Here is a 25,008-nt window from a genome sequence, read left to right on the forward strand (position 1 = left end):
CAGGTCATGATTTTTTTTTTTTTTTTTTTTTTTTTTTTTTTTTTTTTTTTTTTTTTTTTTTTTTTTTTTTTTTTTTCTGCCCCTGCCCCTGCCTGCCCCTGCCCCTGCTAATATGGGCAATAAATAAATAAATAAATAGGTAGTTTTACAAATAGAACCTCTCTAAAGATATGGATTTGTATTTGGGTGTGTGTATGTGAGCTTTGTGAAAGATGCCTGACAAAGTGTTCACACGGATTACCTCAAGGTGTCCCTGGAAGGAAGAAGAGGGAGATAATTACCCCTTGATCTACACACTCATGTATCACTTCGCATGCTCCCACACATGCGTAATTTTGTCAGGTTGTTTGTTTGCTCTGAAGAAAGGAACTGATCTCAAATTCTAGTCACTAGCCAGGAGACCTTGGAAAGTCACATAGCCTCTCTAAGTCTTACTTTTTTCATCTATAAAATAATGATAATAGTATCTCACAGAGCTGTAGAGAGGATTAGCAAGATGAGATATGATCAGGTTCATGGCACAGAGATTATGGTGCATGTTCAGCAAATGCAAACCCCCTCTTCCTTCCTTTCTCTTCACCCTCAGGTGATATGTTTTCGGAAATGCAAGCCAGTTCCCACATTGGAACCAACCACGAACAGGTGGTATGAAGGTGCTTTACAATTAATCCAACACCCTCCAAAAGCTAAATAAAAATGGTAGTCATTGGAGTTAAAAACACTGGCCATGATGATTCATATCACTTCTCACTCCCCCCATTCATCCAGACATTGAGAGTTATGGATTCGAGAAATAATTGCACATGGCACATTCAGGGTGTGAAATGAAGTGGTCAATCCTATGATCTAGACAGCTCCCCTCTCTGAATCCAGGTTGGGCTGTGTGGGCATCGGAAAGCTGCCTCTCCTCCCCCTCTTGCCTGGATCCCTCACCTTTTCCTTTTCTGGAATGTTGTATTGGTGGAACCAGTGTCAGTGGCCACATTGTCCTCCAGGATCCCCTCACTGAACCCCTTCTCCAACCCTCATGGAATACTTATTATAAAAACCACATAATGCTAGCCCTTTGATAAACATGTGCCCACTGAATCTTTCCAGCACCTCTGTGAAGGAACCATCACTGCCATTTTACAAATGGAGGAACTAAGACTACAGAAGTTTAGCCACCTACTCAAGGTTCCATGGTGAGGATATCGTAGCTCATGATATTTCCCCCCAAATCAGAGACATTAGAAGACCCAGAGGCTTAAATTCTCTCTCTGCATAATAGCTACTCCGATTCTAGTAATAGTGCATCTTGGGTGCAGGAATGGCAAGTTTCTCTGTGTGAGGAAGAACCTTCGGCTTTTAACTAGCTCTAAGACTTTTGTGGCTTGCAGCCTCTAGTCATACTTGCAGGCTGAACCCCAATATCCCCTCTAGTAGAAAGGCTTACCCTAGCACCTGAGGAAAGGGTCAGTCAGTTTACTCCCTTCTCTGCATTTAAGCTATAACATGCACACACCTTAATTATAACACTTACCGTGTTTTATTATAACTATTTGTTAGTGTGCCTATCTTCCCACCATATGGAGTGTCCTTAAGAGTGGGGGCACTTTTTTTTTAAATCTCAGTGGAGATGTTTCATTAATTTGCAGATGAATGCACAACTTAATGATTATGTGTTAAGTAGGTTACTTTGCAACCCCTGAGAGGTCCCCAAGTGAGAGAATGGGAAGCCCTCGTTAGATGCCCTTTATGAAATATGAATCAGAGGATGAGCAATCGGAGAAGAATCCGGAAGCAAAAGAGTTATTCAAACGCGATTCCTCCTATGAAATAAATCTGAAATCGGAAAGGGGCCAAAAGCCTGCAGCAGTGGGTATTTTAAACATGCTTATTAATAATGGCTCAAAGTGGAGATTTATTACAGTTGAGAATAGGGAAAGGGACAGTAAATCAGCATTGGTGAGGAAAAGAGCAAGGGAAAGATATGAGTTCTTATTTAAAATGTATTCATGGGCTTTATAACCCTAAAGTAGAGATTGCTATATTGAAGTGGAAGGCTTTATTTGTAGGATTGAATTCACCAGAGGTATGTTTTATGCCAGCATTCATTTTCCCATCTTTCATTTGCTTTCCTTTGGCCAAAAAGTTGGGGACTTAGTTTATTGCTTGAAAGCAAGAAAAGATTGCCTTAGCGGAGTCTCTTCATGAAAATATTCCTTGTTTTGAATGGTGACTTGTAAAGCACTCATTGGATCCTAGGAAAAATGCTATTTTATTGGCACATATGTTGAAGAGAATAGTTTTTAGAACATTCAATCAGTTCTGCCTTTGAGATAGAATTTAAACAAATCCAAAGCAATAGGATTAAATTCACGTAAAAACCCAACTGTTGCTTGGGAACCTATTCTTTTCCCACTCAAACTACTCTAAGGATAATCACGCTCACTCTTGGCTGTATTCCAGCCAAGGCAGATACATGCTTTTAATTCATCAATCAGTTCATGGTACTCCCTGTGCCTAAAACTCTCCATGGCTTTCTAATACATTAAAGTACAAACTCCTCGCTGTGGTCAGCAGAGCCCTGAAACATCGGTCCCTTGTCTACCCAGCCAACCTCATCTCCTCTCACTTTTTCTCCCATCTGGTCCGTCAGGTTCAAGTTAACTGGCTTCCTCTTGGTTCCTTCAACACATCAGGCTCTTCTTTGCCAAGACCAGCTCCACTCCTCTGCCTTGGACGCACTTTTCCCTGCCACTCTTTAGGCACGACTCCTCTCAATTCTTCCACGGCTATTAGATGTCACTTCCAGAGACAGTATCCCTGACCATTCTAGGCTATCTCCCCATCCATGCTTTATTCTATAATCCATTGCCCTCTATTTTTTTTTTTTAGATTTTTATTTATTTATTTTAGAGAGAGAGAGAGTGAACAAGAGATAGCACAAGTTGGGGGAGGGGCAGAGGAGGGGGACAAGAAGCCCAACGACGACATGGAGCTTGATCCCAGGACCCTGGGATCATGACCCCAGCCAAAGGCAGACACTTAACCAACTGAGCCACCCAGGTGCCCCAGTACATTGGCCATCTTGATTGTCTCTACAGTGTGCTGACCAGAAGTGTTAACTACACAGATAAACGCATGCAAGTGTGGAGATAAACAATATCTCCCATATTCCCTGCTAGACTGCAAGATCCCTGGGAGTAGGAACTGTTTTCATTGACTGCTGAACTACCCGGAACTGATAGCAGGGCCTGACACATAATAGGTCCTCAGCAAATATTTGCTGCATGAATTCATGCTGCCTGGCATGTCATAGGCTGTCAGTAAACACTTTTTAAGTGAGTTTGTCTTGCTCCCATAGGACTTAGCAAATTCATGTAAGCTGCGTGAATTAATTCCCAGTGCCGAACTCCCTGCCCACAACAGCATGGTCTCTGCAAATTCTGCTGAGACAAGAAATGAAAATTCAGGACACATGAACAGAGAGGATGCGTGAGAGCTCAGATGGACTCTGGGGCATCAATTCTAGGATTAAAAAAAAAGAAAAAAGAAAGCCCCATGCCAAATTTTAACTCTCAATATCAGACCTGAGTCCTCTGGTTCCTTGCCGTCCCGATCTGTTTCTTGTTTTGGTGAGAACTTTTCCGTTTTTGTATGGGGGTTACCATGATGTGTTAATAAACTAAACTGGGGCTTTTTTTGGTTCACTGGTTTTGAACAAGCGGCTGATAGGTTTTGCTTTGGGTTTTCCAAGGCTCATATTTTAAGCAGCTGAAATCCCAGTCACTGGGCGTCTTTCATAGCTCACTGGACCCAGAGCCAAGAGACTGTTTGGGATTTGTAGTTGATGGTAACAATACAGCATTGCCATGGGGGAGATGTTTTGGCAAAACAGCACATAGCTGCGATGCAGCCGTTTAGAGCCATTGTTTGGGCTTTGAGAAAATTAATTTGCGAAAATATCCAGGTCTGTTGTGTGTTCTAGTTTATATGTAAATTAGAGGTTGTGGGAAAAGTATGCCAGGGATGATGCCATTCAAACAATTTCAGGCCAGTTGTCCATTAATCTGTTAGAGTGACTCTCACTCAGTTTGACTTTATTTACATTTGCGGGGCTTTTCTTAACAATACGTTGCACCAGTCGAGCTAGAGAAAGACACAGCATTAGCCAATAAGCCGTAATAACTGATGCTTTTAAAAAATGACAGCGCGCTTAAAAATTTGACTTATCGGGATAGTCATGGAAACGAAGAGAAAAATAATTCAACAGCGATTCTCTAAATTTGGAAGTGAAAGCAGCGCTATAACATCCTGCGATGCCACCTCTGCTCCCAGGGGTGACATGGGGTGTTATCAACCTGAAGGGTCAAGAACATGGAGACTAGGTACATGTCAGAATCCTGGGGATAATGTTCTGCACAAATCCGGAGGGAAAGTTTCTTACTGTAAATCTTGAAACCTTCGTTCCCATGTCCAGCCTTGCTGTGCAGGTGAAATCTGCATGGAGTCTCCATGCCCTCCTGTTTCAAGAGGCTTCCTCCTAATGCATTTCCCTGGAACCTAGATCACACCACATTTGCAGACATCTGAGTCTGGTCCTTTTGGCCCCTAAGTTCCCTAGACTAGTTTTGACACCCTCATTATTGTCCCAACACTTAACACGGATTTGAAAAACACTGGCTTCTTTCGTCTGGACTAGAACCTTCCCCCAGCTTGGCTGGCCCCAGGACACCAACCCGTGGAGCTGCTCGTCATGAGCAGTCCCTCCCATTAGATCTCCTGGAGAGCCCTGCAGAGGAAACCCTAGCACATCCTCTCTTGCCTGGATTAAAGCCTTTACATCTAAAACAGCCATCATTATGGCTTTTTAAAAATCCTAATTTTGTTTGCAATGGTTGATGTTCAAAGCAGGTTGGTTTGAACCTTTGCACTTGAAATTTATTTTAACTGGAAAATAGGCACTGGTGTTACTTTTGATTTGCCGAAAGAGAAATGGGAGCAGAGTCTCACAATGGCCAAGGCAACACTTAACCCTGAAACCCCTTGGCTACGGTCATCTGTCCTCCTGTGGAGCCTGATGGGAAGGAAGGACTTTACCCTCTGCCAGTAAAGCCTTAATTTCATGTATGTGTTTAGGCCTGACGACCTGTAAGGTGGCTTCTATTTCTGAAGGATGACGAATTCACGGCTGATTTGAAAATGAGCAGTCTGGTAGTGAGCAAACTTAGATGCCCCTGCAGGAGTGGAGCTGCTGAACAGGGGCGAGTGGCTCTCAGCTGTTCCTCCATTGTGTGAGCAGGTGGTTGGAACCAGACACAGAGGCCTCAGTAGTGAAGTGGGAATATAAAACCCTGGAACGGTTTGTCATAAAGAATGGCATGCCCAATAAAAGCAAAGGCAGATGTTCGCATAAAGTCTTTGTTGTTTGTGTTTTTGTGGGGGTGCTTTTAGGGTGTGAAGTTTATTAGTAAGATGCCACAGCATCTGCCTCCCCGTGTTGCCATCGATTAGCAGTCTTGAAACCCATTTATAGGGTTGGAATTATTTTTGGTGATGATTTTCATGGGAATAAATGAAATGCAACTCGCAACTTAGTTCTGACTACATTTGTTATGCAGCTGCCTTCCAGGGGAACCCCCCAGACATCATAGATGGCCCAGCTGGCAAAGAGGGACGGTCTCACAGAGTTGTAAAGATCGGAGGGGGCTGTATGAGTTTCCTGTTGTGGCTGTAACAAGTAACTACAACTGAGTGACTTAACACACCACAAATTTATGATCTTATAGTTCTGGGTGTGAGAAGCCCAAAATGAACCTTGGGGGGTTAAAAATCAGGGTCAGGATGCCAGTATTCCTTCTGGAGGCTCAAGGGGGGAGAATCCGTTGCTGCACCCATTCCAGCTTCTAGAGGTCACCTTGGCTTATATCCCCTTCCTCCATCTTCAACACCAAAATCTTCTGCCCTCTCTTTCTACCCCGAGATCTCTTCTTGATGTCTGATCCTCCTACACCTCTCTTAAAAAAGACCCTTGGGATTACATTGGTTCCACTTAGACAATCAAGGATAATCCCCTCATCTCAGTATCCTTAACTTCATTACTTCTGCACACTACCATTTACTATGGAAGGTAACATCATAGGATATGAACGTCTTTGAAGGTGGACCATTATTCAGCCTACGACACAGGCTCTAGAGACCAAACCAAAGCCCAAAAGATAACTGGTCTATCTAAAGTCCCACAGCAAATCTGGGGCAGTGCCATGGCCATACCCCCGGCATCTTCACATCTCCCGCGTTTATGTGCTTCACGGACAAAGATGGGTAGGAGCAGGCACGGATGGGGGCTTTATTTGCATAACAAACTGGAAATGATTGAGGAATAAGCATAGGATTGTCAGTGATTCAAAAATAGCAGTTTAGAGGAGACAGAAGTTTATATTTTTAAAAATACATGTTTAATTCAAGAGCTTCCCTAAATATTATCATTTGGCAGGGGCATGCTACCTTCTAAAGATGTTCAGTGACTTGCAAGAATAACATAACTTAAATAACTTATGGGAAATGAAAGGGCCAAGGAACACATGTACAGGTTCCTCTCTTCTTTCTACCCCCCACCCCCCGCTTCTCTTTCTCCTTTCTCCCTTTATAACTCTACCCATGGCTGCCATTTGAAAATCAGAGATGGAAAACCAATTCAAACTCTTGAAACTAAAAGGAGTGGAACCACCCAATGGACTTATTGCCATGGTTTAAGCCAAATTAAGTATTTGCCATATTTCACAAGGGAGCCCCCCTTATTTTGGTGTTGAAAGAATCTGAGGAACTTGTTTTTGCCCAACAACAGCCTATAACAAATAAAAGGTTGGTAGAATTTTGGGTTTCAATGGTACTAGACATACCATCCAACCTGATTCTTCTCCTGAATTATGGGTGTTTTATAGAGTACCTTTGGCAGGTGTTTGCATTACTCCTCTCTTGCCTCAGTTTTCTCCATCTGTGACATGAGAAGGAATGATGGCTGACTTAAATTTGAGTTCCTGAGATGACAGGTGCATTTGGGAGGGTTGTGACTTGACTGTTAGGTTCATCTTCTCTAGGGATCAATCTCTAACTCCACTTCCACTGTGTCAGGGTTCGGTGCCCTCACCTAGGGATTCATAACCCACTCCGCTCTTTATGCAACCTTCCACTCTTGCCCCCCCCCCGCCGTGTGCTAATCATTCTTATATGTATGTGCCTTACTCAAAATTCAGCCCAGCCTAGGGCTGGACGTGCAACAGAAGCTCACTGTATTGTTCATGGACACTGTGGATGGATGAGTGAATGATGACCACGTAAGCTCATGACCACGTACTGGACACATGGATCCAGAGCCTCAGTGGAAATACTGAGGGGGATGGTGGGGGTCAGGCAGGAAAGGCCTGAAGATATGGTCTGTGATCTTCACTGCCATAAAATTAGTAATTGGCTCCCCCTGCGCTGCTAACTTTCTTAAACAGAAGATAACTGGAAATTGCCATAGAAATTTATTTTCATAGATGTTTTAATGTGACAGAGAGGATGAGTAGACGATTCCCCTTTGGATATTTGCACCCGGTACACCATGTCATTTTTCCCTGCCTGTCAAATGAACACATCCTTGAGCTGCTGGTACCTTAGGTTAGCGACACAGTGCTGGATTAAACAAAGACAAGGTCATTTTGCCACGCTCCTGTCTGGCATTGATTGGGGGTCATAAAATCATTCAATCCCTCAGTTTGGTTTTGACAACCCACAGAATAACACCTTGTATATGTCAAATGCTACTTTCTTTGAAAAGCTTTAAATACCTTCTGTATAGAACAAGGCTGATTCCCATATCGTTCCTACCACACAGAAAATCAGAGCATCAGCTCAGGAATTACTAAATATTTGGTGTACTTCAAGAGATGATGTGGGTGGACTATTTCATCCTCCCGTTAAGGCATTGTTGCTAACTGTACTCATCAAAGAGGCCCCAAGATGAGTGGGTCTAAGACAAGAAAATCCAAAGGTAAAAGAGAAATTGACCAAGATCTAGGCCAGGAAAATACCCTAGTAATACCCAAGGGTCTCTATGACTGGGAAACATTGGGTGGCTCTCTCTGATGTCACCACTTTGGTGCCAAGGCTCTTTTTGCATTGTTTCTTGAACCTTCCACCCAGACTAATTCTGCAATTTCTTTTTGTTTCTAGTTCCTTCTTTCTGGGGATTGGTGAACTCAGCTTGGAATCTTTGCTCTGTGGGGAAACGGCAGTCGCCAGTCAACATAGAGACCAGTCACATGATCTTCGACCCCTTTCTGACCCCCCTTCGCATCAACACTGGGGGCAGGAAGGTAAGCAGCCATGTTGCTTCCCTTGTGAAGCTGAGGACACCGGAAGATGCTGATTCTGAAAGCTAGTCTTCCAGTCTCCATCTCTGTGATGAGTTTGTCTTTCCATCTAGGAGTAAAATCACAGACCTCAGGCCTACTGCCAGCCAACATAATTATGTCTAAATTGTGCTTTCTCTCCCTAGCTAGTCAAACCCTCGTGCTTCTAATTACTTCGTACCCCCTGGAGATTGCCTGAGGCCCTATCCTTTGGTACCCCATGAAGGTCAGAAAGCAATGTTGCTCCCCATACATTATCATGCTGGGAAAATCCCTCCTCTCAGAAGCCTCTTTACTGGGGCTTCTTTTAACCTCAACAAAGTGTGGAAAAAATTGTTTTAACAAAAGTAAAATCAGACATTTATCATCTTAGAAGGGAAAACAAACAAAAATCACCTTAGATGATTTATAAGAAAATCAATAATGAAACTTTCTAGGGGCATCTTGGCTGGCTAAGAATCCTAGCTCCTGCCCAGAAATGCTGAGCTATGCTTTGTGATTCTCCCACCAGCATCCTTCCTTCTCTCACCTCCCTCCATGATGCGCTCCTCCTTAATTTGTGGAAAGGCACAAGGCCCATGGGGTCTTCTCGTCGCTGGGCTCTAGTATTTCTCTTGTGGGTTAATTTCTTTTTGGCTGCCTTTTACTGTCGAGTAGTTTGTTGAAGGTGGGAAATACACACACACAGAAAATTGTGTTTGAAGGTGATTTAGTTATTGTGAACCCAAAAGGAATGGAAAATCATTTGTGTCCAAGAAATTGGGATTAAAATTATGGACAACTTTTGTTACTGCTGGCAGCTGATTCTCCAGGGTTTGCGTTCCTTGGGCTCTGCTCTCTACTCATGCAGTCTGTTTGCCTTACCTACCATGGAGTTTGTAAGAAAGGTTTTCCCCTCCTGATATATTGGAATGTATTTTTTCCTTTGATATAACTATCACCGGAAAACCAACCAAACAGACCCAAAGTCTAATGACTTATCTCGGAGATGTTAGTGACTTCAACTCAGGTCACAAAGCAGGTTTTAAAAGGCATTGCCCGTGATTGAGACTATTTCTCTATGTAGTGTTTGTGTGCTATTTTAAATATGACTTGAGAAACATTTTTCTAGAAAAGTCCTATGTAGGTCATGAAGTTTATTGCTCTGATTCCATAGAAATTAACCTATCCAAATTATCATTCCATTTGAAGTTTGATTTTTATACACTCTAAAGGGAACCTGACATGGGTTCTACATACACTTCTCTCCTTCAAGTCATGAGCATGGACAGGCTCACTGACCAGTATTCAGAAAGGGCAAGTTGCAGTTTTGACTTTTCGATCATTCTTTCCTTCTTGGAGAGGGCGATGGAGGGAATAATTGTATTCTAGACAAAGGGAGAAGCAGTAAAAATGCAGAATGAGGGTTGGTACCTGAGTTCCAGAAATCAGCTGAAAGATGACCAGCAAGACTGAAGCACAGAGACCAGAGAGGAGGAGGCGGGAGGTAAGGATGGAAAAGGAAGATGGGGCCAAATCTAGAGGCTGTGCTAAGGAAGTGGATCTTTTTCCTGAGTTATGGGAAGCAATTGAAGCATTTTTAGGTAGAGTCTGTTGGACATGGGTTGGGAAAGGTGGTGAGCTAACGCAAATAATGGACACATAATTTTCACTTTTCCATCAGCCCATATTAGAGGAAAATATTGATGTGAAAGAAAAAAAAATAACTAATTCAAGACAGCTTCTCCCTAAAATTTTTTGGGAAAGGTGAGATGGGGAGATAGCCTGTTGTTAAAAAGCACTTATATGTTTTGGTTTGGTATTTTTGTTGTTGTTGACAGTGATTTTTTTTTCATATTTCCAATTCACAAAAGTGTACCTGATCCAAATCCATTTTCAAATGCACTGGAGTTTGGATTTGTGTTGTCAGCTGTTTGAAGAGCTGAGAACTGTCTGATGGTTTCCTTTGCATTAGCAAAAGGTGGAAAATAAAATATAGATGGTAGGAGGATAAACTAACTGGTAATGAAATGTCTCAATGTGATAGACAATAGCTAAATCACATTTGCCAGCTTTTTAAAGGTGGTGTCTAATGAGTCGGAGACTTATTTTGGAAGCGAGTATTCACATCACTGCTGTGAGTTTAGTTTTGCCTTGAAGAAATGTGTATCCAAATCAGAAGGGTTTAAAGACCACCCTGTAAGACTGGGAGGTTTTGTAGAATGCGGGCACGGTGCCACATTGTGAAGTCTGAGATCTGCTGGGTATCAGCATGTTAAATGCATCCCAGTCATTATGTGTTTTATGTCCTATTCTTATCCATGAGCACGGTTCCTGCTCATGTTTCAGTGTACCTTATACCCAAACCCATGGAATAGCCTTGTTGCAATCTCTGACTTGTGTTACTGCGTTCATTTTAATGTGTCTGACCCGGCATGGGGCTCAAATCATGAATTAAGAGCTTATCTTAGCATCAGCAAGGCTGAAATTCAACCTGAATGCAAGAATACAAAGAATAATAATTGTTAGATGACAATCAAAACATATTGTGCCTTAGATATAACAGAGTATATTCATTATACTTGAATAATGGTATCTCTTTTACTTTTTAGGTTGCTTCTTTTCAGTGGTAATTCTTAAGCAATATTTGTGGGTTTTTTTTTCCTTGAAAGAGAGTGTTTTTTGTCTGTGTGTGGTTTTTTTTTCACCCAGTTCATATTTGACACATAGGACTCTTATGGGAAAAATTTAAAATAACTGGGCTTTTCAAACAATACTCACTTAAGGTTGGGTTGCATATGGTCATAAGAATCTTAACTTGGAATCAGTCTCCCACCTTTGACCCCATTTACCTTGACTCTGAATAGTCTAAACAGTTTTTTTTTTAAATCTTGGAGTTAATCTATTTTAGAGAAAGCTAAAATTCCTAAGTGAACTCAGGAATTAGAGTAAGCAGGTGGAAATAATTATTCCTTCATGGTCTCAGATCATTTAAAACCCCTGTATGTGGGAAATTGGATTCTGATACAACTGGTATTTTAAGCTCAGTTCAAGCCTGATTGACTGTTTTAAAGGTGGAGACCCTTGGTAGTCAATGGACTTGTACAGATTCACATATATTTTACCTTCCTTGTCTTTTTCCTCGCACCAAAGTGAGTGTACATTATGTGTTTGTGTATTAATTTTTGGGTGCTATTCACCAAAGTAAGCTTCTTGGTAATTTGAAAATAACAGTGTTACTGAATAGCAAACTATGAATGGCCTGGCTTGATCCTTTTGGGGTCTAATAGTTCCTCTAGATATTTGCCTGGAGCATTCTCTGATACAGGTGGGTGCTGGAGGGTTTCTGGATTAAGAGGTGAGGTTAGCATTCGGAAGAGATGTGGTTTGTAGATAACCTCTCTGCTGATCTGAAATATCTAAAAGAAGAAAAAGCATATTAAAACTGAGTCTAAAGTCACTTGCTGATCCTACCATTTTAACCAAAAATCAGTTCTGGCATCCTTCCTCATCTTTTAGCTCTTTTAATAAAATGGACATCTCAGGAGTTAGTGACATGAGCAGGGCTCATGATATGTTAAGTGTAAAAGGTAGCATCTAAAGTCATTCACCTAATGATCCCAATTTGCTTAAAAAGTGTTCATGCTATGCATAGAAAAGAGACCAGGGTTTAGAGTAATATTGTTTCTTTCTACTTTCCTAAAGCAGAACTAGACTTTCTATAACAAGCTTGCATTAATTTAATAATCTGAAAAACATATCTAGATTTTTAATTCATCCTTTTATTTTAGGCAAAAATATACTCAGGGTTGGAAAATATGGTAGATGGAATAATGCCCTCCCCTAAAAATATATCTGTACTAATCCCCAGTACTTGTAAATATGTTATCTTACATGAGCAAAAGCTATCTTGAAGATATGATTAAGTTAAGCATCTTAAAATGGGTAGATCATCCTCTATTATCCCGATGGACCCACCGTAATCACAGGGTTCATATAAAGAACAGACAGAGGCAGGAGAGTCCAAAGCAGAGAAGGAGATGTGACACAAGCATCAGAGGTCAGAGTGATGTGTTGCCATGAGCCAAAAGAATGTGGGCAGCTTCAAGAAGCTGGAAAAGGGCAAAGAAGATTCTTCCCTAGAATCTCCAGAAGGAACACAGCCCTGCTTAAACCTGGATTGTAGCCCCACAAAACTGATTTTTGACCTCTGACTTCCAGAATGTGAGATGAGCCTTTCAAGGAGATTGGTTGCCAGCTCATGCAACCGCAGGGATGGAGCTGAGGACGAAAGACCCCAGCTGCACTCCTCTCCACCCTCTGGGGAGAAGTCAGGCTCCCTCTGGGGAGAAGTCAGAGACCAAGACAAGATTGTTGATTCAGCCTACATAAGCCAGCCTCGAGGCCACAGGATGAGGTGAAAGTAGATTTGAAGGGGCAAACCGAAGACATCCAACACAAGGCTATACCCTTTATCTACATGACCATTTGCACATTTCCCATTAAATGAATATGAGGTAATAAAACTCATCATTACCTATAAAGTTAAGCATAAATGTCTCAACCTGGCATTCATAGTCCCTGCAATATGGCCCCAAATCTCCCCTCCAGAGCCTTATTCCTCTTACATGTTATGCCTACCCTTTGTTCCCAGTGAGACTGTAATACTTTTTTCCTAATTGACTCTATCTCACCTTTCCCTGGCCACAGTGTAACCCTTCCCCTGACATAACTCTGTACTTCAGCACTCCCCATCCCTACCTTTTTATTATTCAGTCTCTGTGGCACCAGTGCTCCCTCCGCCATGGCGCTCATCTTGATGTCTTTAGTGACTGGTGAACTCCCTCTTCATTTGCCTCCTTAAGTAACTTGCTTGCATTTTATTTAGGATCTGAACCTTGGCCTATAGTATGCTAGTCTTACTTGCCTCGTCTCCCCATCTTAGATCAAGGGCTCCTCACGATAAATGTGCTTTCATATTTTCATTTTATATCCCTAGGTTATCTATGATGGGGCTGGTTGATTTGAACTGAACCAAGATTATCTTTGATTACCGAACTAAAGGTTTATATGGAATTAGTGAAAAATTGCGTTGACTCAAGGTGGGAAAAATATGAGAAAGTCCCATGATGAAAAGTAACCTTGCCATCAATAGAATCTGTCATTAGAAACTGATTTTCGGTTATTGTACTTTTCCTGAAACATGGTCGAAATATGTTGAAAAAAATAATGACTGTGAATTGGTTGGATGCCTAAAATCTTATCACTTCTCTATTTTTAAATTTCCCCCATGAACCTGATAGCAACATTTAGTTGACCACAATTAATCATTGCAGTGTCTACATTGCTATGCTAAGAAATCTTTTATGAGGAAGGCATTTATGTTCCTTCAAGGACTTCACAATATATTAGGGGAGAAAATATAGATATACAGAAGTTAAATCACGGTAACTGATTTAAATAACTATTTGAGATAATAGTGAAAGAGAACCTAGGGAAGCAGTGAAATGATTAATTAGCCGATCAATCATTTTGACATTAATATTAAATGGTGGTAAGAAGTTGGGTTGGCTGAACCAGGCTTTATGGAGGTGCTAGAATGTGAGCTAACAAGGACAGGTAGGCAGAATGAAATACGATTTGCAAAAGGGTCTTCAAATGTTAGACGTTCTGGCGCCACGTATGAAGGATTGAAGAAAATTGTAAGGATAGACCCATTTCGCTGTCTACATGTGTTACTGTGGTGCTGGTTTTTATTGGGGAACTGATATTAAACTTTCATAGATAAGTATTCTTTCCCATTTGGAATTCATTAGCTATCTTTAAGTACCACAGGTCTTTTTATACTGAAGCTCTGGTATGGAAATGACACATATAATTTTACGTGTGCTTGTGGGATAGAGTAAATCTCTAAGAGCTGATGAAGAAGTGAATGTAATTCTTACTCATTTTTATTTTGTGGTTTGGTAAATTTCTTGACTTGTCATCCTGACAATATCCTTTCTCAGAAGGCAGCCATAAAGGGTCTCTTTATTTGAATCTAATTCTAACCAACAAGGAAAGGCAGTTCAGTGATATGGAATGGACAGTAAAATTCTGGAAGAAAGTGGATGTATTATCTTAGAAAATATGGTAGCCAAAGTAAAACAATAATAATAATAATAATAATAATGCTGATAAGCATTTTCAGACATGGATCCTAAATCCTTCAAAAGGCAGATTTTTTAAATATGATAAAGTAGCTGTGGTCTCTCTGACTCATGGAAGGTAACTCCAGAGGAATGAGAAGCTCTTGAAAACGAAATTATGGTAATACAATTACAAATGAGGATACCCCCCCCCCAAAAAAAGGAATTGGTAGGAGCTAAGGCTACAGGTGTGACTGCACAGGGAGTTTTGCCAAAAATTATGTTTTTAAATGGCGGGGACAAGATGTGAGAGAAAGAGCTTTATGGCCAAAAAGGAGGATGAAAGTGGAAGGAACCTGTGAAAATCGTTTCAGGGAGAATAAGGTCCAGAATGAGTTTAGGGTGGCAGAACGAGAAGGTCTTTTAAAGTTACAGTTAGAGGAAGCAGGAACATTAAGACAATATAGACCTTCGTTGCGGGGGGGGGCGGGTAGATACCCACAGGTGTTCTGCTCTGGGTTTGGAATTTTAGGTTTTACCACTAACCACCCAGGCACGAGAAGCCTAACCTCTCTGAGCTTCAGTTCCCTCCTCAGTAGAAGAGAGATCATGATTGTACCCACCTTGCAGGGGTGTGGTGGAGGGAATTACACGGAGTAACGTGCTTAGTAGGCAGGTGATAATTCGAGCGGCTGGCAGACAGGAGATGTGCCACAATTGTTAGCTACTGTCTTTGTCCCTTCTGGCTGCTGTACCAAACTGTCACTGATGGCGTGGCTTCTAAAGAATGGACATTTACTTCTCACAGTTTTGGAGGCTGGGAAGTCCAAGCTCGAGGCAGGGGCATGGTCACATTCTGGTGAGGGTCCACGTCCTCATTCACAGCCGGTGACTTCTTGCCGAGTCCTCACGTGGTGTGAGCAGCCAGGGAGCTCTGTGGGGCATCTTTTCTAGGGGCACCAATCTGAATCAGGAGGGCCCTGCCCTTATGACCTAATCCCCCCCCAAGGCCCCACCTCTTAATACCACCCCCTTAGGGATTAGGATTTGAATATATAAACTTTCAGACCATGGCAGCTGCCATCAGAGATGTTGTGGCCATTAGCAAGAAAACACAACTTAATCCCACTGGAGTTTCTCCAACAAAGAAACTAATATTCACTTTAGAATCGTAACATGTATGCTGAGAGGTGAAGTGGATAGCAGAATACGAATCCAGAACCACCTTGCCAACAACCCCTATCCAAAAGTTTGAAATTCAGTAGGCATAAAAGTAAAGCTTTCCTCTCAGGCCCATCTTTATAAATAGCTGCACAGATCCACTGAGCTTGGAATTGTTGTACATCACTACATGTGGAAAAAGTAGAGGAAGTTAATGGATAATGTGATCGGCATGAGTAAATAACACAGGAAGATGCCAAGAGACGAAATCAACCTAATTACATAGTACATAAGGTACTATCCGTAAGTGAGGTCATTGTCCTATAATAACCTTCAGTGAGAAGAGAGTACCTGGGATATTGCAGTCAGATCCCTCAATGCTGATGGTTAGAATAACTAATGGAAAAGCTGTTGCCAAAGTGAAACGCGGAAAAAGAGGAACAAAATAGGGATGAGAAAAATCAGGCATTCTGTACATTCTGTATTCAATTCTCTATCTGAAAGGACGACATTTTAAAGCATAATTACAGGTGCCTTCTAATTATACCTGTCCTAAGCAGCCTCAGACACGGAAAACTAGCACTGGTGTTTGGAAATGGCATGAACCAGACTTTATTTCAAAATAAGAACTCAAGCCATGTGAAGGGAGAATGACTTCCATGTGTTTCATTGAGAACCCCAGCACAAAAAGAGCTCCGGCAGTCACTGAAGTCCACCTGCAACTCTAGAACCATCTCAAGCATCAGAGGAGAGCTTTGACCTGGCCTGGAATCCCCCTTCCAATCTGGAAACTCTATGGACAATGGTTAGATGGGCACACAGAATACGTTTGTTTGAGGCTGACCCCGGAATGAGGATTTAACTCCCAAAGGAGAACTCCCTTTAAAGCCGTCGCATGGGTTTGGAAGAAACCTGCCTTTTCCTCTTTCTCATCCTCTATCGAAATTACTCCTCAGTGTTGGATACAGGACTCTTTCTCCTTTAGGATATTTTGCTCTGAGTCACTAGACTGGAGGATCCAGGGCAAAATGAATGTTACAAGAAAGGGCATTGATTAAAGATAAAGAAACGAGGCCAAGGTAATTGTGTTTATGCACAGAGCAGAGCATTTGCAGGCAGTGGAAGGTTTCAGTGCCTCCTGATGAAAGATAAGCAAAATGTGAGAGACTGATGCCGTGTGCTAAGTTGGGATGGGCTCAGAGCAAAGGCGATCTGAGGTTGGCATCAAGCTCTCAGGCACTGTCGCCTAGCTTAGAGCTGGGCTCGGGATTACTGCTCACAGTCTCAGCAGTTGCTTGTAATGTGTCCCTCTTGACATCGCCCAGAAAATCAACGCAGTCATTAGGCAAGCCTTTGAAGGAAACACCCAGATGTTGGCTTTAGTATTTTATAATTATATTTAGTTCTGTGTCTTTCTTTCTTCCTCTGGTGAATATTAGAAAAGACTTTGCTTTCCCTTCCTGCTTCTTAGTCTCTGTCTCTATCTCTCTCTCTTCCTTTCCTCCCTCTTCATTTTTTCTCAGTCACTTCGACTTGCTCTCCTGCCTTTTTCTCCCCTTCCCTGTCTCCTTTCTCCCATTCACCTTGCTCCATTCCTTTGTCCCCCCTTTCTTTTCCTCCCTCCTTCCTTCTGGCCTGGGGTTCGTATGACCGAGGAACCCGTGCCTCCTCTCTTCTGCATGAGGGTAGGTAGGTATGCCCCTTCCACACATTTTAGAAGGATTGACAATTCTATGATTTTGGTGCCAACACTTAAATAAAGTTCAAGTTATCTGAGGACTGAGCACAATTTTTGTGAGAGAGTATGAGGGAAATTAACTCAAGAAATCTAATGAATTTAGAGGCAGATGAATTCCTCTGGGAATTTCACAGGCGCTAAGTGTCAGTCACATGGTACCATCTCTGTTGTCTGGGTATTTGATTCTGCAGATGAAACCAACAGGCATTTTACGAATTAACTGCCCTTTCAAATAGGTGACAAAATGTCTTATTCACATATACCTCTCTTGCCATTCATCTAAAAATGAAAGAGAAGAGCAGGAGAAAAGGGAAAAACACGACCTAATTTTTACAGACTTCTCCCAGCTTGTGTTACCTCTCTGGCATTAGAACAAATGTCTCCATCAGTCAAGAAGATAAAACTGGCAGAACACCTGGACGATACAGAAACAGTCATATACCCAAGAGTTCTGAATTTTGATATTAAAAATCTGATATCGGTTGTGCATTCTCTTCACGAAGCCTCTGAAATCGGCCAATCTTCCCCTTTTATGTCTGGTCATTTGGCTGCATAAACCAGCCAGGCTCTCCCTACCTGAACTTCAGAGACTTTGAGTCCAGTTAAACGGCCATTGCTGCCTAGAAGCCAGGTATCTTTGGTCTGAAAATAAAAATGATAATAATTTCCCCATCATTTCAGGGGGAAAAATTAAGTAGATTCTGTGTGAAGGACTTAAGAAAATACAAATTTTCTTCTAAGTTCTGCTTTTTTGAAACAAAAGAGCTACATTAAAACTGGAAAACTAGAATAAAAAGTATGATTGGGGGGGGCCTATGCATCATAAACAATTGAACATCTGAGCAACTATCAGACTTTTAATTTTTCTTATGAAATTTATTTTTTAAAGATTTATTTATTTATTTTAGAGAGAGAGAGAGAAAGACTGAGTGGGGAAAGGGACAGAGGGAGAGAATATGCAGATTCCCTGATGAGTGTGGAGCCTGATGCAGGGCTTAATCCAAGAGCCTGAGACCATGACCTGAGCTGAAATCAAGAGTCAGAAACTTAACCGACTGAGCCACCCAGGTGCCCCAATTTTTCTTATGAAAATTTAATGTCATAGAGAAATAACTTTATTATTGTTTCCTGAAGGATTGAGAATAATTAAAATAATCCATTTCTTTCCAATATCTCATGTTTTTATCATTTGAAAATGTAGGCATTCTAATCTACGTTAGGGCCAAGATCTAAACTGTATGAAAAGTTAAGAGTAGCCAGTTTATTTTTCCATTTCCCCACCTCCCGCCCCAGTGTTGTAGTTTCATAGGATGAGTGGATGAGTAAGTAGAGAGATCTAATGTAGACCTAGTGATGATAATTAAGAATGCCCTATTGATGGGGTGCCTGGGTGGCACAGCAGTTAAGCGTCTGCCTTCGGCTCAGGGCGTGATCCCGGCGTTATGGGATCGAGCCCCACATCAGGCTCCTCCGCTATGAACCTGCTTCTTCCTCTCCCACTCCCCCTGCTTGTGTTCCCTCTCTCGCTGGCTGTCTCTATCTCTGTCGAATAAATAAATAAAATCTTAAAAAAAAAAAAAAGAATGCCCTATTGAATACTAGAAATTTGCAGACAGTAGATTTCAGGTGCTTTCACCAACAATGAGAAAGTGCTGACTCTGAGTAAATGGATATGTTAGTTTGACTGTAGTAGTCATTTAACAGTGCATGTGTATATCAAATCCTCATGTTGCACACCTTAAATATATACCATTTTTATTAAAAAGGTAAATAAAAAATGTTAAGAGATTAGCTCGTTCAGCCTAGCATCTGTTTCTTTCATACAATAAGCCAGTGTCGATTCAGTAAGACATGTTGCTAATGTTGCCTACTTCGTGTTCTGAACAGATTCTTTTCTGTGTTTACTAAGATCTTCAACGGATGTGACAGAATATAACGTTAGTCATTTCTGGCCCTTAGCCGTGAAACCCACATGCTCTGACCATATATACAAAACATGTTTACGTATGATATCATGTGATGAAGGTGCACGATCTCATTTTTACCGAGAAGTGAAAACATACACGCCCACACAGTTTGGTGTGTCAGAGTCAATGGAAACCTGTCAAACTAGCAGCATCTCACCTGCCTGAAAATATTTTCTCCCACCTTCATATCACAAATATGCATCCCATCAAATTCTATGGAGCAGAGATTTTTCCTAATTTGCATTTTCCTCTGAAATATTCAGAAAAAAAATATATATATATATTTTAGTTGAGAGAAAGCTACTTTTTCTTAAGCCAAGTAGCTATTTTCACTGATTTCTCACTAGGAGCAACATGCATGGCTTGTGCTGGGATAGAAGGGATTATGCAGTACATAGAGCATGTTACCATTCAGTTTACCATTCAGTGCTCGTGTGCTAGGTAGGCTTGAATATAGAAATCAGCTCAGTGCTTGATGACTCCCAAATTATTTATTTTGAGCTTGAGAGACTCCAAAGAATAAGATTTGGGCAAAATGATCCGTTCCGGTTAAGTGTCACATCACCCCTTCAGAGTCTGATGCTTCCCCAAGCCCAAGTTTGTAGGGCCTGAGATGCAGTCTTGGACAGATGAATTGCTGGAGAAGGCTTCTCAAGTGAGAGCTGGAGAAGGCTTCTCAAGTGAGAGCTGCAGAGGAGTCTGGGAAGCAGGGCGGGGAAGTCCAGCAAAGGTGGGAGTCCAACTGGAGTCCAGCTGGAGCCTGATCCCACAAGCGAGCTCTTGAGAGTGAATGGCACCACTGTTCTAGCAGCCTTCCCTCGCCCCTAGGGGCCAGGGAGGCAGCCTAAAGGGGGTGTAACCTCCCTGGTGTTCCCAGACAAGGAGGCTCTTGAGCAGTGGTGTATTCGAGAAGCTCGCCTGCACTGGCTTTCCAGAGCCCATCCGAACATCTCTCCCCACCTCTACATTCAGTGATATCAAGTTGGTAACTTGAAATCCCCATGGTAGGTGTGTTTGTACCAAAGAAATCTGCCAATGCTACACAACAGGGCCTTTTTTCCCCCTAGAGAGCTGGTTGATAAATATTTATCAGTGCACACAGTTCTTATAGGCCAAGGGCAGTTCCCAGGAGGAGGGTGAGTTGATTGCAGCCAACACTCAGAGAAGCTGAGAGAACTTCGCCATCTCCCAGAAAAGGGGATCTGAGTGGATCGCCAAAGGCATCTGTTATAGCTAGTGTTGGATATTTTATTCGCTACAAATATTCATATTGGAACTGACTCCAGTGACTGTTGTGGCCTCCTTAACTATCATTCCACTTGGGCTGCCCTGTCCTCTACCCTCCCCAAGCCCAGTTGCCACTACTGGGAGGAGATGAGAAGCATAGAAATGAGGAGATGGAATTCCGACGTTCCTTACCTTCATTCTGATTCCTCTTTTAATACATCGACTTTCCTTGGTTGCCTTCTACAAGCCCACATTCCTCCTAATCATGTCTTTGCAGAGTAAGGTTGGCATATGGGGACAGCTTTCACCCAATGCCCTGGCAACTACAAAGCGACATCGCCAAGAACTTTTCCAGTTTAAGCTGCCACGGCTCCAGAACTAGGGATGTCCTGGGCTATTTCACAGCCCCAGTTCCCCAACCCCATCCCCCAGCTTCTTGTCAGTGGTAGTATGTTTCCAGCAGAATAGCATGCAACCCTGGAAACGCATGCTATACACATATTTGCAGGTGCAAAGGGAAGAAATGGGGAGGAGCTTCTGGGCTTTTCCAAGTAAGGGATCCTTATTCAACACATTGCCTTGTGATGATGATTTCATGGTTTCTGAATCTAAAACGTATGATTAAAAAAAAACTGAATAAGACTGAGGAAGTAGCCCTGTGCCAGGCAGTTTTGAGTCCACACTGTTCAATCAATTCGAAGTATTACTAGCATTTTTCTCAAGAGTGTAATATACAACAACTGCCAAGCTTTCCTTTTGCGATTAAAAAAAGGACAGATACTGGAGTGAGCCATATTTCAGCACTGCAGGGATATAAAAAATGAACTGCTAAAAACGGCCCAGGAGGAATGAATAGCAATAAGACATCAATGTCATCTGTATACTGATTTGTGATGAATTTCCAAAAGGCTTAATGGTATGATGCTATGATATATAGGGGCTTCCTGAAAGTTAATAACTGTAAGTTACCCACTTGGAAGAATGTAATGGAGGAAAGCAAGTGATCACAGATAATATATAAATAAGTAACTTCACTAATACAGTCAAACTGTCCTGTGTGTTCTGGATTGCGACATTCAGTGATTAGAAATATAAAATTCAAAGGATTGTGAAGACAGAAGAAGGTCAGATGTTACTAAGCAAACACCCATAATCATATGTTTGGTAAAGCCTTTCATTTGCCTTTCAAAGACTGGCACCCATGTAGTGAAGAGAAAACTGTATACCTTGATCACCTTTCAGTTGTAAATTAACCTCAGCCAGAGTCCTCTGATGCAAATTCAAGTGGGAGCAACAAAATCTTGCATCTCTGCAGCCCATTTGTTTGGAGGAACAGGTTGTTCTTGCGAATTACCATGTGGTCTGGCATTTCCCCCATGAGCTGTATGCCTAAAGCACCAACAGCTCTGAGGCATAGGGTCTGGAATAAGGGTAGCCCCTTTCAACCTGCAGTCTGGGCTCATTTGGCCCACTTCTTTTCATGGCCCTGGCTGACCAATTCTGTTTAGCAGTAAAGTGCCTGGCACAAAGAAAGCACTCAATAAATGTTTATTGAATGAAATGATAAATAGATAAGTGAAAAAAAATGCCCCAGATCCTGGAATTACAAATAGATGGGAAGAGAGAAAGGAACTAGATTTATTGAGTACCTACCACATCCGTTTACACATACATATTTTATCTCATTTAATTCCCCAAACAACCCGAGATGGTCAGTTTTGCAGACCAGGAAGCCGAAATGTACAGTTGTTAAATAATTTACCTAGAGTTACAGGGGAGACAAGAAAAAGAGCTGAGTTTCAACCTCAGCTTGTCTGCCTGAAACACTGTGTTCCTTTCCAGAATGTTGCCCTGACGCTGGACAGGGGGGAAATAGTTTCCGTTATAGCATGGCTTTAGGAAGAAGAGGGTCTGGGATCAGAAGGGCCCTGACCTTCAGCCAATTTCCTTCTCCTTGCCGTCATTTGAGAGAATGAGGGAAGGTGGTGCCCTGTGCTGGGTTCCTGCCATGTTCTGCCTGTTAATTGCACCTCTGCAGCCTGTTTGTTTTGGCTGTAGCATCATACATATTTATTCTTCGAGGTGATGCTATAGGTCTCCTCTGTTACCTGGCTGCCACTCTCCTCCCTGGCAAGGTGGCAGAGCACGTACTGAATGTCATTGCTAAATGGGTAGTTAATTTTCCTACATCCTTCATCAAAAAAGTGCCACATAAAATGCCCCAGATCGTTACTGTCATCACCGCACCAGCTCTGGCAGCTAGAGAGTCAGGAGAAAGACATACAGTTTTAATTTCTAGGACACGGACATGGGTGTTTTCTCCCAGTGTTTTCTCTGTGTCCTCCATCTGCTGTGCTCTCTCTCTCTTGCTCGGTGCTGAGGACACGCCGTGGTGTGTCTGCATGTAGGGTATTCCCCCAAAGAACATGAATTGCTCAGTGGAAATCCCGGTAGGCACATTTCCATGTTCCACGGGGCTCACAGCAGATCAAGAGAAACTTTTAAAGTCATGAGCCTCAGAGGACTGGCCAGTGTAAATGGCCTGTCCCTGTTTCTCCTGGGCACTCATCCTTTCAGTCATTTCATATGATGTGCATAATTTAACAGGGGCGAAGCTGGCACATCCCTGCCATTCATTTCTCAGCCTGCCCTTAGTTCTCTGTGGATCATAATGATGATAATGGGTGGAAATTTTAGGTTTGTTCTTCTCCACACCCAGTGGTAAGACTGAAAGGAATTCAGAGGTGACCCTCAGTTCTCAAGTCATTTCGGGAATAGGATAGTCAGAGCAAAGACTTAAGATTACAATGGTTTTTGGCTCACGTCCCCTCTCAGGACCATTGCTGGGAGCTTACCCCAACCTCCCAGGTCCGTCCCTTCTGTGTGGTCCCGGGTGACCTGTGCTCCTGGGAGTCGGCCTGTGCAGGTGGGGTCACTCCTTCCACCCAGCCCCCTCCCCGCCCCCAGTACTCTGCATGGCTCTTGTAGGCACTGCTGAAACGTGAGTGATCACCCCCACCCTGACAGAGGTATTTCTCCAAAGCATCTGAAGACCTTTATCCCAAGCCCAACTGGTCTGACCTTGAAGAAACCTCAACTTGCTTTTGGGTCCTTAGAAGATAGCATGGTTTTTCCAATTCCATAGGTGCCTCTGATGAAAAGCTTATACCAAGACCACAGGGACTTGCCTGGAAGCCCTTTGAGAGACCGTGCCTGGTGGAAATCAGATGGGAAGCTCTCAGTCACCAACAGAAGGATACCTCATCCCAAACAGCCTCCCGTCCCCCAACTACCAACAATTGGTTTCTTTCTCCTTGTTTTACTTGAGACTGTCTTTGTCCATTCCAAAATCCTCTTTGCCAATTTCCTGAGAATGCCCTGAAACCTTTATGTAAATTGTCTCTCAGAGGCTAGAATCAATACCCTTGTGATGCTAGAAGAATATGCAAATTAAGCTAGGCTAGTACTTAACTCCCAATGCACAGGACAGTCCTCCCCCATCTTGCCAATGGGGAGGAAGCCTTTATGAATGGATGCCCTTTACGCTGCCCCTTAGCTTCCACCCGCCCTGTGCCATGAAGAGTGAACAAAGCCACAGGGTTGAGGTTTTCTTCCTATAACTGAAGGATATTCATTCCTAGCACAGACTGGTGAGCTACCAGAGCCCGGAGAATTGTTTTTAATGCTATTAATGTGCATGTAGCATTATTAGAAAGTACTCTGAGTTTTAGATAGATATTTTATTCTTTTGTTACCAAGGCTTTTCAAAAGATAAAATATACATTATACTGCATGGAGTCTATGAAAGTTCAATAAAATATGATAATGTTGCTCCACACGCTGTTCTCTTGGGTGTGATATCAGGAAAATATTTTCCCCTGACAAGCCTCTTATAATGGATGAAAATATTTCCTCTTGTTGCACATACAGTGCAAGGTTTGAGGCATAGTATTGGAGTCAGGTAATCTGCCTCTGAAATACCGGTATTTGAAAAGCAAATTTAAGGCTTAGGACGTTTCACTTTATGATCATTGACACTGATGTTAGTAAACTCTTTCTCTAGCTATGAAGAAGAGAAATGACAGTCATGTTGGGTTGTTTTTTTTTTTTCCAGTTGCCATTTGCTTTTTACTGACTGTACCATATGGAGCACAGAAAATGAACTATGAGGGTAGCAGGAGGCAGAGAAAAAATGAATGCACTTAGACTCTGACAGCCCTTAAGCAAGTTACTTTATCCCCTTGAGCCTATTTCCTGATCTATACAGTGGAGTTAATATTAAAGAACTATGGTGACAATCACAGATTATTGGAATACTCCCATCATTGTACCCAGCGCATAGTGTTTCCACGATTTAATTTTAATTTAACGGGGAAATAGCCGACCCTGGAAATTATGTCACCATAGTAATGATACCCATGTAATAA

The 25,008-nt window shown here is 42.2% G+C and overlaps 1 protein-coding gene across 2 annotated transcripts in view; it reads left to right on the forward strand.

Annotated features, from left to right (window-relative positions):
* Window positions 1–25,008, forward strand: part of CA10 (carbonic anhydrase 10) — a 487,235-nt gene that overhangs the window by 198,541 nt on the left and 263,686 nt on the right. For both annotated transcript variants that reach the window (XM_034641268.1, XM_034641267.1), the window contains exon 4: window positions 8,203–8,345. In XM_034641268.1, coding sequence (XP_034497159.1) covers window positions 8,203–8,345 — 143 coding nt within the window. The remainder of the gene's footprint in view (window positions 1–8,202; window positions 8,346–25,008) is intronic.

The sequence above is a fragment of the Ailuropoda melanoleuca genome, chromosome 13 (genome assembly GCF_002007445.2).
Source record: "Ailuropoda melanoleuca isolate Jingjing chromosome 13, ASM200744v2, whole genome shotgun sequence".
Lineage (NCBI taxonomy): Eukaryota > Metazoa > Chordata > Mammalia > Carnivora > Ursidae > Ailuropoda > Ailuropoda melanoleuca.